The 20,180-nt window shown below is 40.3% G+C and overlaps 1 protein-coding gene across 2 annotated transcripts in view; it reads right to left on the bottom strand.

The window, feature by feature from the left end:
• The window catches only part of lama5 (laminin, alpha 5), a 73,785-nt gene that overhangs the window by 35,321 nt on the left and 18,284 nt on the right, over positions 1 to 20,180 (bottom strand). The window contains exons 3-25 of one of the 2 annotated variants that reach the window (XM_060894467.1): positions 15,648 to 15,765; positions 13,569 to 13,687; positions 13,137 to 13,307; positions 12,685 to 12,782; positions 9,491 to 9,606; positions 7,517 to 7,635; positions 7,316 to 7,406; positions 7,021 to 7,155; positions 6,649 to 6,711; positions 6,386 to 6,526; positions 5,627 to 5,764; positions 5,316 to 5,450; positions 5,047 to 5,181; positions 4,613 to 4,750; positions 4,448 to 4,500; positions 4,269 to 4,368; positions 4,118 to 4,170; positions 3,646 to 3,751; positions 3,463 to 3,562; positions 3,219 to 3,375; positions 2,333 to 2,471; positions 1,450 to 1,592; positions 767 to 870 (exon numbers count right to left, since the gene is read on the bottom strand). In XM_060894467.1, the coding sequence (XP_060750450.1) occupies positions 767 to 870; positions 1,450 to 1,592; positions 2,333 to 2,471; positions 3,219 to 3,375; positions 3,463 to 3,562; positions 3,646 to 3,751; positions 4,118 to 4,170; positions 4,269 to 4,368; positions 4,448 to 4,500; positions 4,613 to 4,750; positions 5,047 to 5,181; positions 5,316 to 5,450; positions 5,627 to 5,764; positions 6,386 to 6,526; positions 6,649 to 6,711; positions 7,021 to 7,155; positions 7,316 to 7,406; positions 7,517 to 7,635; positions 9,491 to 9,606; positions 12,685 to 12,782; positions 13,137 to 13,307; positions 13,569 to 13,687; positions 15,648 to 15,765 (2,672 nt within the window). Of the gene's footprint in view, positions 1 to 766; positions 871 to 1,449; positions 1,593 to 1,818; positions 1,949 to 2,332; positions 2,472 to 3,218; positions 3,376 to 3,462; positions 3,563 to 3,645; positions 3,752 to 4,117; positions 4,171 to 4,268; positions 4,369 to 4,447; positions 4,501 to 4,612; positions 4,751 to 5,046; positions 5,182 to 5,315; positions 5,451 to 5,626; positions 5,765 to 6,385; positions 6,527 to 6,648; positions 6,712 to 7,020; positions 7,156 to 7,315; positions 7,407 to 7,516; positions 7,636 to 9,490; positions 9,607 to 12,684; positions 12,783 to 13,136; positions 13,308 to 13,568; positions 13,688 to 15,647; positions 15,766 to 20,180 lie in introns of both variants that reach the window. The other variant, XM_060894468.1, reaches the window with a different exon arrangement.

Below are 20,180 nucleotides of genomic sequence, written 5' to 3'. Positions count from 1 at the left end.
TGCTGGCTATGAGAGAAAGGCCTCAGTTCACACAATGCGTAGTAGCTACAGACCAGTCTGCATGCCCATGATGACCAACAACTTCAAAGCTGGAAGAGCCTACAATGGGAACATGAGCATCAGAAATGGACCATAGACAATGGAAGTAAGAGGCATAATCTGATGAATGGTTTCTATTATATAATTTTTATGGCTGGGTGTGTATGCATCGCTTGGGAAGAGATAAAACCAGGATGCACTATGGGAAGCAGGCAAGCTGTGGAGGCAGTGTGATGCTCTGGGCAATGTTCTGCCTGACAACATTGGGTCCTGGCATTCATGTAAAAGTTACACTGACACTTACCACCTACCTAAATATTAATGCAGACTAAGTACAGAACCCCAGTGCCAGTGATCTCTTTCAGCAGGATAATGCTCCCGGTCACAAATTCCCCAAATCTCAATCTGATGGAACATCTGTGAGATGTTCTGGACAGTCACAGAGTCACGGAGTCTCCACATCAGGACTTACAGAAGGACTTTCAAGTTTTATTTATTTATTTGACAGCACACCTTCTGAGAGAGTCTTGGAGAGAGTCCATGGGTCAGATGATGATTGATGTTGTGTAGAATGATGATTCTACAGGTGGTTTTAATGTTATGGCTGATCTGTTTAGTATTTTTGTAGAGCAGGCGCATTGATTGCAGAAAAATTCAAAAATAAAAAAAGAAATGAGTTTGTCTAAAATGTGTTGTGTGTTCTGTCATGCATGCGTTTGTTACTGACTTCTGATTGGGCTCGTGTGTTGGGCTGTATTTACAAGGTTCAGTCACTTTGAGCTGCAGAATTGGAGCTTCATAGTATCTACTTGGCAACAGCACTAGATAGTCCTGCACAACCACACAGAAACAAATAAGAAAAAGGTATTGATTAGTATTTGTTCAATAAACTATTCAAGCCTAATGATGTCATGAAATGAGTTACACAAAATGACTTCACCGAAGCCAGTCTGAATTTATACAATTTATAATACTGACCAATTAGATAGAGAAGCTAGATAGTGAAGAGTGTAACTGGATTGGATATGCAAATTTTAATTAATTGCAAAACGTATGAGTCAATGACTTACTACACAATATCTAAAAAGACACTCACTTGTGCAGTGTCATGGTGTAACGTATGGAAAGGGTCATTATAGTGAATGGAATCAATTCAATTACCACTGTTAGAGTGTGAAAGGCAGAGTGGGGTGTAATGTCAGTTTAATATCAGTATAGAAATCTGCTTTCTATCTACAAACCAGTGAAAACTTTATACTTCAGTGTAGGTTTCCATACATGGTCTTATTTCTGAGAAGTATCAAGCGGAATCATGAATTACAACATGATCTGAATGCCTTATGAGTGAACAGGACATACTGTACTATACATATTGAAAGGAAATGAGAAATAGAGTCAAATTAAGCACACCAGTAGAATGCCTTCAGCTTCGATGATGATGGTCCAGGTGCCAGGATTCAGTACAAATGGCTCAACAAAACTATTCTGAGGCACATTTACAAATGTGGGCTCTGAACTGGGAGCAAAAATGATCTGTTTGGACTGTTCAGAACCTGGGAGAAGAGAGAGCAAGGGAGTAAACAATAACATTATTAAACCATCATATTATGTTCGCTTACATGTGCATTATTCACTCATATTCTGTTTATTATTCAGTACAACAGATTCATTTCAAAAGTATATCTACTTTAAATGTATCAGATTTCGCAATATTATTCACAGAGAAATAAACAGTGACAAATAAGAGCTGTCTTTAGCTATTGTACTAATCAGACATACCTCTTCTGCTGTTGGTATAGGCTGTGATTTTGCCGTGGGAGGCGGCAGCATTAGTGCTTACATATCTGAGGATCAAGCGTGTGAGGTACATGTCCATCTCATTCAGGTGCACCATCAATTTAACTGTGCTCTGGGACAGACAAACGTGAGGAAAGGGAAGAAGGGAGGAGGAAGGGAAAGGGTGAAATGGGAAGAGGAGGTTTACAGCAAAGGTCTAGGTTAAAGACCTGAAGTCAGGAAGGTGAATTCGAGTCTAGCTGTCTGGCTCTGTATGTTTGGAGTAAGTCCTTGGGGCAGGTTTGGAGGGGATGGACCACAACAACCAGGTCAATCAAAAGCAAGGTCGAGGTTTGGAAAATCTGCCCATGCAGCTGAGAGCAACTGCTTCTGAAAACCGGGAACAGGAAGCGAGTGGAGGGAGAGACAGTGAGGTGGAGATGAAGAATAAAGATAGAATGAAGAAGAAGAAGAAGAAGAAGAAGAAGAAGAAGAAGAAGAAAGAAGTGGGACTCACAGTTGCTGCAAAGGAAATTCCTGCTGTCTTCCATCACAGAGACATGACCCCAAATGTCTGTGCCTCCACGGTTAACATAGTGCAACACCACATGGAAGAGATCTGGAGAGCCGACCACCACCTCCACCATCACCCGTGGCTATGGAATGAGAGAGCATGCAAAATAGAGAGCAATGGGGAAAGAAGGAAAGAGAGCACAAAAGCAAAGCCTTTTCTTAAAAACCACCACCGGCACTACAGTATAAAGCCAATATTAGCACTCAGTAAACAAGCTGTTATACACAACTCTTACACCAAGCCAAAAGCAAAGCAGAGCTATATTTTATCAAAGATACCAACTTCACCAATCCTCAAGAAAAAGAACTGCAGCGCATTGAACATGCATGAGACATAATGAACACGGGTACAATATTTGCACAGTGCTCCTAGTAATAATAATAAATACATAACATGCCTCTATAAATCGTCAGTACATCAGAATTTCTGCAAACATTCACTTTTGTTGAAAACTGGAACTCATTTTCATGATCAATTATTTTTTACTACTTTTAGCTACATTAGCCCTAGGACCCAGAAAGTGTCCCAGAAGGGCTTCAAAAGTCCCCCAAATACCTTCAAATGTCAAGAGAGACATTTTTTTCTTCTCCTTATAAAAACAGTAAAAAAAAAAAAAAACAGGTCGTATATAGCAGAGATAATTAATTGCTAAAGCTTCATCTTACTGATAAAATCAAGTTTCAATTGATTCCTTTTTATAAAATTTCTATTTTATTTATTGATTTCTTTTTAAATAAATGGGCTATAGGGAACAATATAAATATATATTTATAAACCTTGAAGAAAATACAGAAGCACATTGTTTTGTTCTGCATTCTGAATCTCTCACCTGAATGGGGGACATCTGAGCATAACCCCTCCAGCTAAAGCCCTCAAATTCCAGTGGATTGTAGCCAAAACGCACTGGCCGCCCATCTAACGTCGTGCCTTCTTCCACCTCAAACTTCAGATGGTGCAGATCAGGGAAATAGTGATCTGGATGCGGACTAGGAAACAAACCCAGCGGTATGTAGCTTCATAGTGAAAAACAGGAGATCGTTTAAGAAAGATACTGTAGGTGGATTTGGACTTACTGGTTGCATTTAGGTCCCTCCACATTGGGTCTGCACCTACACCTGCCGTTTCTGTCCTCACATGAACGAATAACAGAACCTCCAATATCACACTGACAACCTGGATACACACACAATCAGAGGGGCAAGTTATACGGCCGAAAGATCATATCAACACACTTCTGAGGTAAAAAATAATCTTACCCTGGCACCCAAAGTAGTTGTTTTTGTCCAGATGGAAATAGCCGTCCTTACACACCGCACACGTTCCACTGCACACGTTAGGCTTGCAGTAGCACTGTCCGTTACTCTGAAAACACACAAACACAGCATAACGATCACAAATGGCCAACTTTAGCCCTAGCTTGCTGTGACAGCAGGGTCGTGGATTAGCGTCGACTGTGGACGGAGGTGTGGTCATTCTCACTTATGCTTTCAGTAGCTCCAGTAATTCAGTATTGAGACCAAAACAGAGTGTGTGGCCACTTGGCAGAAATTAAACACACGTTTCCACACATATAGAAGCATGAATTCGAATCTGACTAAGCGAAAGCTGTAAGCTCTGCTGTTTTCTGTTGTGTATTGTAAGTGTGCTGAAAAGTGCAACCCGTACTCTGATTTTAACCACTCCACCATGATGGTGCAAACATATTGTGTTAAAAGACAGTGAACTCACCTGACCGCACTCTGCCACTTCACTCACAGTCCCTGCAGTGTTACACTCACAGCCTGCACAACACAGTAAGGCATATTTTAATATAATGAATTACAGTCAATCATTCTAATCATTGTTAGATTGCTTAGGGATTGTTTGAAATGGTTCTTACTTGAACACCCAAACACAGTATCGGGTGACAAGTTCCAGTAAAGAGGCTTGCATCTGTCACAGGCCGCACCCTCTACGTTGGGTTTGCACTCACAAGAGCCCTAATATGTGTTGGTGATAGTGATAGCAGTCAGTCAGCCATTAGGATCATGGGGTTTATTTATAAATCACATTACTTACCACTGTAGACAGAATCTCATTCTCCACAGAGCCAGCAGGATTACACGTACCAGCTAAATGCCATTAAAACAAGCAAGAGGGGAAAAAATGAGAAATGAAAAATAGAATAAGACTGTGAAATCCTGTGAGAGCTCAGCCCCGGCTGTAGTCTGTAAGCGAAGTCACCTTGGCACAAGGGAAATTTGTAGGATCCAGAGATGCATGAGTCACACCTCTGACCCACCACATTGGGTAGACACACACACTGCCCTGAGACCAAATCACACGCAGTGAACCGAGAGCCTTCCTCTGAGCACTGGCAGGCTGACAAACAGACACAGAGATTGGTATAAGTATATATTTTATATGTGAATTCAACTCGCAAAGAATTATGAAGCTGTCATTGGAATGTACTGCTCGATTTTAAAGGGGATGAAAAACAAATTTTTTAAATAAATTTACACCTTCATAAAAATATTGTACATCCCTTTATATAAATCCCTTTTATTTCGCATTGTTACAAATGGTCACAGAACTACCAGGAATATGTGTGATGAACTCCATATCTATCCAGCGCAGGCTGTGTGATTAAGACAATGTACAGGGAGTGGCTGACTTACGGGAGCAGGTGGGGTAACTGTAGTATCCTGGAGCGCAGGACTCACACCTAGGGCCGCTGTAGTTGGGTTTACAGTGGCACTGCCCTGCTGCATTGCAGTTGGAGTCTAGGGATGTCCTTGGGTCACAGGTACACACTGGGAAAAAGAGCCACATAAGACAGCTATGTATGAGTGTATGAGTTTAAAGTAGGTCTATTAAAAGAGTGTGGGTTTGCAGAGAGCAACAGAAGAGTGTGTGTGTGTGTGTGTGAGTGTGTGTGTTTTCTTACCCTCACAGTTGGGATAAGAGTGGAAGCCAGAGTTGCACTCATCACAGCGAGGGCCTGTAAACTCCGGCCGACACAAACAACGACCGGATGAGTCACAACCACCGGGTAGAGAGCCTATAGCACTACAGCCACACACTAAAGAAAGAAAGAGAGAGATAGAGAGAGAGAGAGAGAGAGAGAGAGAGAGAGAGAGAGAGAGAGAGAGAGAACCTGAACACATGCCAACCATAAAATATACTTGCAGGTGTGTGTACTGTGTAACTGAAGACTTAAGAGTTCAGCAATAGAGATTAGATTTGGCACACACTCACGCTGACACAGAGGGTAGTTGAAGTAGCCAGGAGCACACTGGTCGCATGAATAGCCATAAAAGCCACTTCTACACACACACTGTCCTGTTACCACATCACATGACCCATCCTGAAAACCTGGACCTGTGCACTGACAGCCTAGAGGAAGGGACAGAGATTCAGATGCAGTGTGTGTGTGTGTGTGTGTGTGTGTGTGTGTGTGTGTGTGTGTGTGCATGTGTGTGTGTGGACTCTGCAGTAGAACAACATTCTATTGTTTGTGGGTGGTATTTACTTCCCACAAATGCCAAGGTTGTAGCTGACTAGCACAAACAGAGACACTTTGAAAACCATACCACCAATACAATAAGCGTGTGTGTGAGTGTGTGTTTGCTCAGATGCTCTCTGCTACAGCACCCTGAAAGATACAAAACTGCAAACACAATACCAACACAAAGAGTGATTTATACAGCACAAACACGGCATGAAGAAGAACAAACGATTTGGTTTCAGGTCTTACGAGCTGATTATATAAAATACAATAATATACTATACTGCAGTGCACTATACTGTACTTTGTACTGTACTATAGACTGTATTCTTCTAAACAGTACTACACTATAAATGTATGTGCTATAATATACTCTTCTAATTCAGAAATAAACATTTCAGTTTTCTTTGTGTGTGTTTGTGTGCATGTGTGTAAGAAAGAGCGAGAGAGAGCGAGAGAGAGAGAGAGAGAGAGAGAGAGAGAGAGAGAGAGAGAGTGTGTGTTCTTACGATAGCAGTTGAGGCCGTAATACCCAGGAGCACAGATGTCACAGTGTTGTCCTGTGAAACCAGGTTTACACACGCAGGTCCGTGTGTTTGGGTCTGCCCTACACGAATTCCCTTCTGTGCCTGCTGCATTACACTCACAGTCTATAAAAACATACAGAAACAAACACACACACACACACACACACACATTATTTAATAGGCCATTTTGAGCATCATGTTTCATATAATAGGACAAGAGATGAAAATCAGGAGATAAGTCTTACTGATGATCTCTCCTGCAGGTCGAGCCTCTCCATTGAAATTAGTGGGGAAGGTCGGAGTGACAACTGAAAGCATTAGATTAGCATCACATTAGATTCAATAGCATCTATTTATCCAGTCATGTTGAAAAACATACATTCAAACATTTTGTGATTGACAGTCATACATCTTCAGAAAGTCACGCAAAATTCCGATATAATTGGCTTGTTTGTGGCTATAGTGTGTTGTTGTATCGTAACTGTATTCTTTCTTTACGCCCACCACAATCGCTATTACACTCATACTTCTCAAAAGAGACTAGATGTGACTCACAGGCTGTGAATTTATCACCTGTGGATTACACGAATGCACACACACATGCACCACACACTCACCATAGCAGGCTGGGAAGTTCTCATATCCCTCAGCACAAGTGTTACAGTTTTCTCCAGTGTAGTTGGGCTTACAGTAGCAGCGACCGGTAAGATCTTCACACGTGCCATCAGTGAAATCTGACTCACACAAACACTCTACAGAGAGAGAGAGAGACAGACAGAGTGAGTGAGTGAAAGAGAGAACGAGTGAGAGAGAGAGAGAGAGAGAGAGAGAGAGAGAGAGAGAGAGAGAGAGAGGAGAGACTAAGACAGATACACTGGAATGTCCATTGTTTCTGTTTGGTTGCACACTCACTTGAACAGGCCAGTGGTGACTCCAGAGGGTAGTCAGGTGACCTGTAATATCCTTGTACACAGTGCTCACAGTTGTTTCCTGTAGTGTGGTGCTACACAGACAGCATATACCATGATACTTAACATATCTACCTTTATATAGCAGCACATTAGTCAATATTAATTCTGCATCAATTGTCAGTTTGTTGGTGTGTTTGTCTACCTGACAACCCATACACACTCCTCCTCCCTGGTACTCGCCCTGCATGTTCAGACTGGCTCTTCTCCGATCTACCTCAGGGTCATAGTAACACTCAGACGAGTGTCTGTGGCAGTTACACTCTGCAGGCAGACACAAAGGAGCGTATTATAGAAGACTGTCATTTTAACTGGATGGGGATGTGGAGAGGGAGAGGAGGGAGAGGTAGAACTGACCTTAAACCTGGTATCGATCTAGTTTAGACTAACAGATAAATAAAACAGAAGGAGCATAGCCACTGTGACAGTGGAGGCTCAAGTAGTTAAGGCTCTGGGTTGTTGACTGGATTCTCAGGGTTCAAGCCCCTGGCAAGCTGTATCTGTTGGGCCCTTGAGCAAGGCCCTTAACCCTCAGTTCTAAAGGGTGCTGTATCATGGCTGACCATGCACTCTGACCTCAAAGTTGGGATATGAGCAGAAAGAGTTTCACTGTGCTGTAATGTATAATGACAAATAAACCTTTACATTTCCAGCATTTTCGCAGACGCCCTTATCCAGAGCAACATTATCTCATTCTTATACAACTGAGCAATTGAGGGTTAAGGGCCTTGCTCAGGGGCCCAATGATGGCAGCTTGGTGGACTGGGGATCGACCTCACAACCTTCCGAATGGTAGCCCAACACCTTAACCACTAGGCTACCACATGCCATAAAGACACACAACAAGGGAACAACAAGGGAGTTACCTGTGAGTTTCATTCACGCATTCACTTAAAGAGTACAGTACTAAGACAGCGTGCATGTCAACATCCGGCACAACAAAACACTTAAATAAGTTCTCATTAAAAATCTTATTTTCTGTAAACTTTCTGCAACATGCTGACGAAAAGGTACAAGGTCTCTCCCTGAGGCCCAGTTGCAAAGAATCAATGAAATTTATTTCCATTTACAGCATTTAGCAGACACTCTTATCCAGAGTGACTTACAGTTTTTATTTCAGTTTATACCCCTGAGCAATTGAGGGTTAAGGGCCTTGCTCAGGGGCCCTGCAGTGGCAACTTGGTGAACCCGGGATTCGAACCAATGACCTTCCGATCAGTAGTCAAACACCTTAACCACTGAGCTACCACATCCCATAGTTATTCTGCTTTCAAAAATATTTACATTTTTTACTTAGCGGTTATATGACCACAGAAATCTAGAACTCAAATCAAAGCTGTTTAAATAAACCTTTCCAGTACATAATGGGCGTCAACATGAAAGCAGCGACATTCAAACCTGTTTCAAATGCATCTTAAAAAATAAATAAGAGCCAAAATACCGTTGATATATCTAAAGGACACATCTCCATGTGTGTTGTATGCTTTATTTGGAGTTGCTAATTGCAGGTTTCAGTTCACATAAAGGAAAAAGAAACACAGTTAATATCCACCAGACGCGTCACTCGAAATCCCTCTGGAGTATGAACTGCTTATGTGTATTTCAAAGCCGCTTTAAACATCCTATATTTTATAATTACTGTCATTAAAAGATTTTTTACTAGACATAATGGCAGTTGGTTGAAGGGAGAAAAGCCTTGCAAGTACTAATCTCTACACATGAAACAAAATAAAGACTTCCTTCCCTTATCATTATAGTTTAGTTAAATTCTTTTAGAGACAATAATTATACAAGTATGAAGTAAAAGAAATTAGAAAAAGACATTATAAATAATAACCTGAGAGAGATGAATGACTTTCTCTGCTTATTCTCAACATGGCTCTGCTAACTGATGTGTTAAGTGGTGCCGGTCCATCACTGAGCACAATCACACACTACGAACAAATGCCAATCAGTCTACAACACACATCTATGGACTTGTGGAGTTAACCGGAGAACTTGAAAAGAACATGCAAACTCCATATGCAGAAGCAGGAACTGAACCCCCATTCCTAGAAATAACGAATATATATGAGTGTCAGGGAGGATTAGTTGGGAAACAAAGAATTGAGAAACTCACGTTCACACTCGTTAGCACTGTAAGTGGTGGCTGGTTTCCATGGTAACTGGTTGAACCCAGAGCAACACCGGTCGCACGATGGGCCGCAAGTGTTGTGCTTGCAGTCGCACTGAAGCCTGTAATGACAAAGAAAAATAGAATGAAAACACACACACACACACACACAGTTATTTCTTCTTTCTTCCTCATGAAGGTAGAACAATGATAGTGACAGTGAGCTTGTCTATGAGCATCATATGAGCAGCACAGACACTACAAGTGCCTCTGTTCAAGGACCAAAGAAAGTGTGTGTTTGTGTGTGTGTGTGTGTTGCGATATATTACGTCTACAAAAATATCCCAGGAGTCCACATGAACCAAACTGAACTGTGGTTCTCTCACTCTCTATTGAGTGAGATTTTGGTTAATGCATTCTAACACTCACGAAAGAATGCGAGACGTGTAAACTATTCCCTCAGCAATGACATGATGATACTGCAAATATATACACATATATTCACTAATAAACATTCTTCCTCATTTACTTAGGCTTTACTCAGGCCTTTAAACCCAAACAATAAAAAAAGGTTTAATATGCTGATATATGGATGAGAAGATGGGGAACTTCTACCTCTAATAAGTGTCTAGTACACTGGCAGTATATTGCTACATGAATAAGCATAGCTATAACATCTTTCTCTGCATAGCTATAACATCTTTCTCTGACCTGTGATAAGACTCTACAAACACCCATGGAATTTAGTATCAAAAAACTTCCAAATATTCCCAGTATTCTCTCACATGTCCTCTTTTTATTAATTCAGGTTATCGTCACTCCAACTTCTTCACTCACTTTACATTATTTTTGTCTGATTTTGAAGTCCATCAACCAGGACAACAAGATCCTATTTATAAGAACATGAACAAGTTCTGCACTTCAAGAACATGTGGTAGCCTAGTGGTTAAGGTGTTGGCCTACAAGTTGGAAGGTTGTGAGTTCAATCCCAGGTCCACCAAGCTGCCACTGTCTTAACTGTGAGTTGCATATCTCAAGATAATGAGATAATATGAGTCACTCTGGACAAGGGTGTCTGCCAAATGCTGAAAATGAAGAAAGTACTACAGAGAAGTGTTTAAAAGGTCCCAAGCATCTATATATTCATGGAACATACTATTAGTAGCATTAAAGTAACCCAAGAAATAAGGTTTCCATTTAACTGCATTCACACAAACCTCAATAGCAAATCTGTTGGCTTGAGATTTCTAAAACATTATGGAACAGGAAAGATACTTACAGACATGCACTTGTGTGATAACACAAAAAATCACACACACACACACAATCAAATCTACATGTGGTTCATGTCAGTGTAATCTGTTGAGGCCCTTTGGGTTTTCTATATCCAGCTCTAGGAGGAGGTGAGGAGTTTTTTATATGCTGATAGCTCTGACACGTTTCCAGATGATCTCACTCAAAGCTAAATCAGCAAGGATTCACATGGACCAGAGGCAGACACAGAGCAGCAGGCTGTTCCCCAAAATCCCAGCACCAATATACTGTAGCTTTACCCACAGTAAGAGAAGTCTGTGAATTCCTAGATTATTAAAGAAACCACCTGCCAGTCGACAGATGGTGCCTGCTTCATGTTATTGCATGCACAAACAGGCAATAAATTCTAGATTAAAAAACCCTACACTCTTACAAACAGGTTCCTTGAGGTTCTATATAGTAACTTTCGCCTCCAAAAAAGGTTCTATGATGAATCCTTGGAGAGCCCTCAAATGTGGCTGAATAAACACTCTCACTCACTCACTCATTTTCTACCGCTTATCCGAACTTCTCGGGTCACGGGGAGCCTGTGGCGTCATCTCAGGCGTCATCGGGCATCAAGGCAGGATACACCCTGGACGGAGTGCCAACCCATCACAGGGCACACACACTCTCATTCACTCATGCAATCACACACTACAGACAATTTTCCAGAGATGCCAATCAACCTACCATGCATGTCTTTGGACCGGGGAGGAAACCGGAGTACCCGGAGGAAACCCCCGAGGCACGGGGAGAACATGCAAACTCCACACACACAAGGCAGAAGCGGGAATCGAACCCCCAACCCTGGAGGTGTGAGGCACCTCTTTCCCTCCTAGAACACAGCTGATTCAAATAATCAGCAAATTATCACAGCTTAACTGATTCGATAATCTCCTGGGACCTGAGTGAGACCTGCTGTGCTGTCTAAAGCTAGACGTCAAAAAACACGTTATTTAAAAATTTCAAAAAGTACAAAAGGATATATGAATAGCAATTAATTTTATTGCTACTTGAATACTGCTACTTGATAATTACTGCACGAATTGTAATGATCACATTTATCACTACAATCGGGTCGACTTTAACAATGTGGTTTTATTCTGGATGCGTATAAAATAGCACTTGGTCCAGCACAGCATATTTATTTGCACGATCAAAGAGCACCATAAAGTGAGAACATGACTAGAAAAAAAATGCAGTGACTGTCGACATTTGCAACATCTGACTGGAAAATCCATGATTTATTTTATTTCACAAGAAAAAGTGTGTGTGTGTGTGTGTGTGTGCACACGCACCCTAAAGCTAGCTCACCCTGGAGGAGAATGCGGTGTAATTATTGAAGTCCTGTATATACATGTGAGTCTGTTAGTGTATGACTTCATATACTCTATAGGCATGAACACGCCTGCATTAACCAGCCATGACTCCCAGCCATGAGTATAGTAAGAGTAGAGATGAAACTGATACACATGCACAATTATTCCTCTTAGGATAACTATTGTACACGCCACAACATAAGCATAAATATTAACCTGTTGACAAACCTGCATGCATATTGACAGGCTGAGGTAATAAATGACAATGCACATGTAGAAGAACAGGATTATAATATCTGTGTGTAATCATCTTTGCCATGTGTAAGATATGTTTCTAGCCCCAGAAGATGAATATCTTTAACAAGCACACATCTGATATCTTATGTTGTAACTTTGAGCTTCTAAGCCTGAATTAATAAGAAAGATAAAGCTGGAAATAAGTTAAAAAGTTCCAAAAACAAAAAAGTATATCATTTGGAATTTAACAGACGGTTATGTTAAAATGAAATGTTGAAATGAAAATATAAGAGTTGTATATGAGAACATTTAGAAATTTAGAAACAGATCAAATTTTTTTGTTCTTACTTGTAAGGGTCATTGGGGTCAACAGCGTTGCAAGCTTCAGCATGGCCGTTGCACACACACCTCCCTCCAATGCTGATGTCTTTAATGCTATAATAATACTGCAATGATACGGAGGAAAAATTAGTGCAAAGAAAAGAATTTCATGAATAAAAGAAGTCAAAGTAAAACACAGGATATTTCTCGCTAATGTTTTTATTTGGTCGTGGATTTTTTCTTACTCAACCAGCAGACCATGTTAGTATTCAATGTTTCAGTATTATTGCTAAGTTTGTTTTTGCCATATTGTTCCCTTGGCAGATAAAAGCAGTGTCCTTCAGTTCTGTGTGCAGGTTCATCTGAATACCTTTTTTCTTATCACTTCGGGCTTTTGTAAATACTGATAAACAAATTTGCTGTTTCTTCTTTATGTTTATTTTCCGTGGTGAATGTTTACTTGATTGTTTAAATCGTACCCGGCGGGTGACAGTAGGGTCTCTCAGTGCTTTTCCCATCAGGTGGCCTAGCAGTGTATTGGTGCGCAGGAAACGCAGGCGGATGTTGGTAGCTTTGGTGAAATCCCTCAGCACAGGCGAGTAGGAAAAGTTCATGGCTCCAGGACGCCCGTTAACCAGAGACACCACAATCTGTAGAGGACACACACAGCAGGTGAAAACAAATGGACTTGACATTTTTCGGAAATATCTTGAAATATTTGTCCCCAGGCCACAATTCATCATCTACTATTTACTCCAAATGATCTTAATGGCCTAGTACTTAGAAAGAACACTAACATGACACATACAAACTCTATCAGTAACTGCAAGGGAGACTGAAATTATGTAGATTTTTCCAGATTGATATCACACTTAAAAACTGTAATTAGATTCTTGGGTCTGAATCTTTACCTCTCCATTCTCCAGAGGGACAATACGAGAGTATTCTGTTGTGCAGATGACATCATTGTCATGGTTGATACGCTCGATGGTTTTTTGGCCAAATCGCTCAATACAATCCCTCTTGGAAGCTGTGAATCAAGAGCACACAAAACACTCGAATGATAATTTGCCAGTAACAGTAGCACTGATAAATGTTTGTGTACAATGTCATTAGTGACACAACACATAGGTTTTGATATCATGGAGAACACAGTTAAGAAATATACTAAGAAAAGTGTTAAAATACCAAATATCCACATGACTCCAACTTTTCTCAATATTCTTCACTGTAGTCTTGCACTTGACCTTCCCAGTACAAGGAAACTAAAATCCGCTCTCATTCTCATAACACTAGATGTCATGAATGGGTTTTGAGATACTGCTGCTTTGTTGGTGCTGCTATATAGAAATAAAGAAATGAGCTGTTCTCTGTATCTGTCTTCATAAAAGGTGGATCATTTGTTCAGGCGTCTAATTAAATAATATGTGCTGTTTAAAAGTATTGCTGCTGTGCAGATGCACTCATACCAGCCATAAGCACACTACTCTTTCAATACCAAATATAGTCCCTTACCCAAATAATATCTCCTTTATAATGTACGGTTTCCCAACAATGGAGCTTTTCTATTGATAGACGGTTCCAGGAAACAAACATTGTTATTAAGGCATTCAGTAAGCATTCAAAAGAGTTTAAGTTTAATGTTGGTAAAATGTTTTAAATGTTTAATGTTGGTTTAATGTGGTAAAATGTTCCTGCAATGTTCTACGGCATCAGATTTACAACCTTTTGCTTAATTTGATTAGAATGCCATGGTCCCAGTTTATATGAAACATTATAAAATATTTGTGATAAGATGTTTTAGGTGAAAGTTCCCTCTCTGTTCTCTCCTCCCTACGACCTTGACACCATATTCAGATGGTGTGCAGTGGATAGTGTATATCATGTTCATAGTACATATTTATCTGTATATTATGTTCATAGCACATATATATTCACCTGTATATTACATTCATAATACATACACATCTGTAAATTACTGTTTATAGTAATAGCCATATATTTTGTTACATCCTTCTGTAAATTCTGTACATAGTGGAATGAGACAACGTTTCTCCGGGACCATGGTGTTATATAGAACAAACAGCTATATAAAACACAGAGCTACATAAAACAGCACAAACAACACTTTATGTGGTCCTAGCCACATAAAGTGCACTGTGTGCAACCTAGTGCAAACTGTGCAAGAGGAAAAGACAGTGCAATCCGACAATACAAAATATTAAGGACAAATAGCACAGACCAGTGTGCATACTGTAAATTATGGAGTACGTTGCACAAAAATATAGGAATCTGAACAAAGAGGGTTCTAGTAAACAAATATAATTTTGTAGTAGCAGCAGTTCAATGAAGCATTGAAATGTGGTGTGAAAAACAGCAATTAAGTGAATGTGCAAGACAGCATGTGCAAAGATGCCACACGAAAAAACAGTGTGCAACGGCAAAGACGCCTTTTATTGTTAGGACTTCTTTTTACGTTTCTGTATGTTTCTTTGTCAAGATTTTTTACGTTGATGCTTTGGTTTCCAATGTCTTGTACAAGATCTGTATATTTGACACAGGGATACTAAATCTACTTTGTGTGCACTGTATCTGACTAGCTGAGACCTGATTTCTCTCAGGACATCCGATGATCTCATGATCATTTCCTCTTTTCATAATTTAAAACTTTGTAATAAATCATCTAAAGCATAACTTGCTGAAGCCATCTTTGTGATTACAAGTCTTCTGGGATATTTCTCTGTCCGCTTTGCACATCTGGATCCTGAAATCTTTCACCTATTCTTCTCGTCTAAGCAATCAAACGCTTGGTATCGCCTTGAGATTTTAACTAATCTCTCAATTGCTTTATTTCATCATACCTCGGTGCCAAATTTGCTGCTAATTTCAAACAGCCCAATTTCACCATTGAAATGAAGATTAAAGATATTCAACCCTGCCCCTGTACAGAGATGCATTCCACATGAGATGTATGTGAATAATGTACTCACAGGCAAAGAACTGCCACGGTTGGTACGTCTTCCCAAAGTCGACTGAGCGCTCCAGGACCCATAGATCAGGTCTTGGAGAGTTAGCAAACTTGATGAGCACATAAGCCACATGGAAGAGCTGTTGGAGACAAGAAAAAATGCACATGTAATCTATCACATATCACAGCCATGTCATATAGCGTGTGCAGTCCTGGTGAAGCTAACTTCTGTAAAGTTTGTTAATCTAATGTACTTGCGTCAGTTTACAAATATCCATTTTTAATAGAATATAAAGTACACAGTTACAGGTGGAAGGTTGCGCTCTGAACTCTGATCAAGTTTCAGTCAGCATGTTTGCACAAAACACGACATCATGCTATGATCCCACTGAGACTATTAGTGTAATCCTGTTCACCATACAGTGAGCTCAGTATATCCGACACATGTTCTTCCAGGATGACTGAATCAAAGAACAGAAAAAAAACCTAGTATGATGTGTCTAAATCAGACAAAATTACTAACCACAACCCCGGGAAGAAATGTAACATAATAACATAATTACACAAGGATATAAGTGAGAAGTGCCCAACCCTGCAAGGATCCCGAGGCATCTAGAGATGTACCAGCTCCAGTTGGCTTCCACTTTATGATGATTCAGGCATTCAAAGAAAAGATGCCAACTACATGTGGTCTTTGAGGACAACAACCTCCGAATCAATACACAATGGTCGGACTTTATATGTCTGTAGAAAGGACATTACTCATAATAACAATCTCTGGTGTTTATAATGATTTATAATCACACCCTTCAGTGTCACCCAACTGAGGATGAGGTTCCGTTTTGAATCTGGTTCCTCTCAAGGTTTCTTCCTCTTCCATCTAAGGGACTTTTTCCTTGCCAAAGTCGCCTCAGTCACCTCAGGCTTGTTCATTGGGGACAACTACAAACATTTAAATATAAGTCTAATATTAATCTTGAATTTTTATATAATAAACTTTTTTGTACTATATTTTTACTATGTTCTATAAAGCTGCTTTGAGACAATCTCTATTATTAAATGTGCTATACAAATAAAATTGAATTGAACTGAACAAGAACCCTTGGAATGCAGTTTTCTGACATTATAAAGTAAACATTTCTGAATTATCACCATGCTTGATGCTCGTCCCACATTTCTAGCTGCATTAGATTATATTGTACTGATAGTGTACACATATTGTACACACTTGAGGTGAAATATTAATGCGTGCTGTAAGCCAGAAACTCTCCACTCTTCTGTGTGTTACTACACTTTCTCATCAGCAGAAATGGATCAGAAGAAGCACCTGATATACACATCCCAGGATGCATCCCTGCTCCAATCTCCCTTACACTCCCTTAAAACTGGATTATGTTCTCATGAGAAGCATCAATGCTCATAGACTGGACATGCCAGCACATGTCTTCATGAGGACCTTTACACGAGACACAATTCATCCTGTATAACCTAAAGCATATGGTTTTCAAATTCTAATGGTGCTGCTGGGCTTTATAACTCAAATCCACGTTATAAGCTTTCAAGTGATAAATTACAACTGGACTAAACTCATACATAGGTCTGATCATGTATCCTATACAAAAGCACTGGAATTAATCCAATCTACAAAAGCATGCTTAATATAATCTTCCCTCAAATTCATCTTCCTCCAGACAGCTTCGGGCAACAGCCAATTATTTCCTTTTTCCTTAGTGGTGATGACATGCTTGTGACCTCTTAAGCCTTTTCACACTAAACCCCCCAAAAATTCCTGCTACTTCTTTGCTCATAATTTCACATGTGTGAATCGAATAAGTGTCAAGTCCACTGAGGACCTGAAAAAGCAAACAGCCTAAAAAGCAATGTTGATAAAGACACTGGTGAGGTAAAGAGAAGAGGTTTAAATACCAAGAAGGTTGATAAAAATGTCTGTGCAGATTTTAAAGTAACCTAAATAGACTTTAATGTCTACTCATTACTAACAAGCTTCCTAATAACGTAGCATTATTATATAAGTTAATCACATAAACAAACTTCATGTAAACCACCAGTAACAAAATAATAACATTTTTTGCTTTGCAGAAGTTTAAAATTAAGTAACTATTTATCTCTAACATTTATCCCTAATGAGCAAGACTGAGGTGTTAGTGGCAAAGAAAAACTGCCTGAGATGATACGAGGATGAAACGTTAAAAGGAACCAAACTCAGAAGGGAACCTCATCCTCATTTGGGTGACACTGGATGGTAAATAATGTAAATGTAAATAATGTTTACATTATTACAACTGTTGTACTTTCTACAACAGTTTGTTTAATCGACTAGTGTTTAAAGAATTCTGGTGATCAAAGCAAACAATACAGGATTAAGTGGAGTTTTCCAAAAAATCAGGTGTGCCTCGAAATTTTGGACCTTTGGACTGGGGAGGAAACCGGAGTACCCGGAGGAAACCCCCGAGGCATGAGGAGAACATGCAAACTCCACACACACAAGGCAGAGGCGGGACTCGAACCCCCAACCCTGGAGGTGTGAGGCAAACGTGCTAACCACTAAGACACCGTGCCCCCCAATTGCGCACACACACTAAAGACAATTTAGAGATGCCAATCTGCCTACAGTGCATGTGATTAGATTAGAGAAGGAAACTACTGTATAGTACCTGCAGGAGACCCCGAAAGCACACACACGGCAGAGAAGGGAATCAAACCTCCAACCCTTTATAACACTCAAATAATTATTACACTTGTAAACAAATCACACAATATACATCAGAGCACCTAGAGAATTGAATCGAATATTCAGCTCTTGAGCTCTTTTTGAGTTCAGCGTGACCTGAAGCCAATTTGTTGGCATTCAACAAAAGTCTCCCCACCCCAGAGCTTAATGATTACACATTCCTCTGTTGGCTTTCTGCATTCCTGAGGTTACCATGGTAACACATATCAGCAAGTACAGCACTCGGGGCACTGAATTGAGAATGCAGCCAGTGGGACAAGCAGCCTGCACCTGAGTAACTATAGCAATGGGGGCAGTGGCGCAGGCGAGAGAGACACAGAACAGTCCTTAACTATACAGAATGACATGCAGACGTGATAACGTGAATGAGGGCTGATAACGTCATTAGACTACTTCAAATACTAGCTTTCTGAGACCTGATTTGGCTACCTGGCTTCCCTCTTCTTTTTTCTGTCTGATGACACTACAAGAAACTAAGATTACACCGCAGACACACACAAGCAAGTCTGAACACAGCTTTAGACCTGCAGATGTTTCAGGAGGGTAAAACACCCCCATCATTACTTATCTTCCCCTCTGTGAATCCTTTCCTGTCTCGGTCTATCCTTATGCTCCACTGTGCAATGGACACACACACACTCAAACACACACACAGAGTGTATATCACGGTCGCAAGTGCAAGGAATGTTGGGAGTCAATCTTCATCCGATTCACTAATGCTTCAGTGGAATGTGAGGGCAAGAGGGATTTCCGCAGAAACGGGAGAAGATGCTGCAGCTGTCTATACCGCTTCACATCATAAATATATTGTAGCATCATTTTCCATGTATATGTGTGGAGTTTGACGCATCACTGCATTGAGGTATGGAGCACAATAGTGACACTCTGTAACACAACGTCACTTATGGGAGTGGAGCTAGTCTTGATTCACAGTCTTGATAGTCTGATGTTTCAGACACTTAGCAGGATAAAGCGCAAACACTTTTACCTAAATACTCTTCCCCCTTTGCTTCTTATCTGTCCATATCTCTCCTTTACATCCTGCATGAGCTAAAGTTATAAATGAAGCAGTCTTTTAGACTAAAGACTGATGCCACATACATACAACTCCAAAGTCGACAAGACTTACACATTCCACTCCTAATCTTTCACTTTTCTCAATCCATAAATAAAGGAATAAACCTACAGATGTGTTATTTACACCACTGAGTCTAATTATTAGGGCAGTATGTGTTTTGCAATTACGCACTGAATGAAATGATGAAATTACACAAGCCTTAGTGCTGTTTAAAGATGCCTACAGGATATAAAAGTAAATAGTTCAATCTCCTGGACCGCTGCTGCATTTAGGGAAAATGTGAAATAGGAGGCACTTAGAGGCAAATAAACTTATTGAGAAGTAACCCATTCAGAAACAAAACAAACAAGCAAAAACAAAGCCGTCTGCATTTTGGATCTGTTAAGGATTAGAGCTGAGGTATTTCCATCAAAAATGCTAGCAGGCCTTTCGGCATGCTTTTACTGACCCGATGTGAGAAGAAAAGACTGAATGGTTACCTCATGTTTTCTTCATCTAGATTGTGTGAAAAAAAAACACAAGCTGTCAGTTCTCAGGTATGGGGACTGTCAGTGGTGACATGTAAAGTCATGCTCCGTTTCCTGAGAGAGCTGAAAGCTGTACTTTAAAGGGGGCTGGCAGCTCAGGTATGTGTGTGTTGGCCTGAGGGGTGCGGGAGGGTCATCTGTTCACACCTGTATTGCTTGTAATGTCCCCACTCCTCCCCGTCTTTAAAACCACATTAT

The sequence above is a fragment of the Tachysurus vachellii genome, chromosome 19 (genome assembly GCF_030014155.1).
Source record: "Tachysurus vachellii isolate PV-2020 chromosome 19, HZAU_Pvac_v1, whole genome shotgun sequence".
Taxonomy (NCBI): domain Eukaryota; kingdom Metazoa; phylum Chordata; class Actinopteri; order Siluriformes; family Bagridae; genus Tachysurus; species Tachysurus vachellii.
Note: the sequence above shows the minus strand (reverse complement) of the source record. Positions and strands in the feature narration are given on the sequence as shown.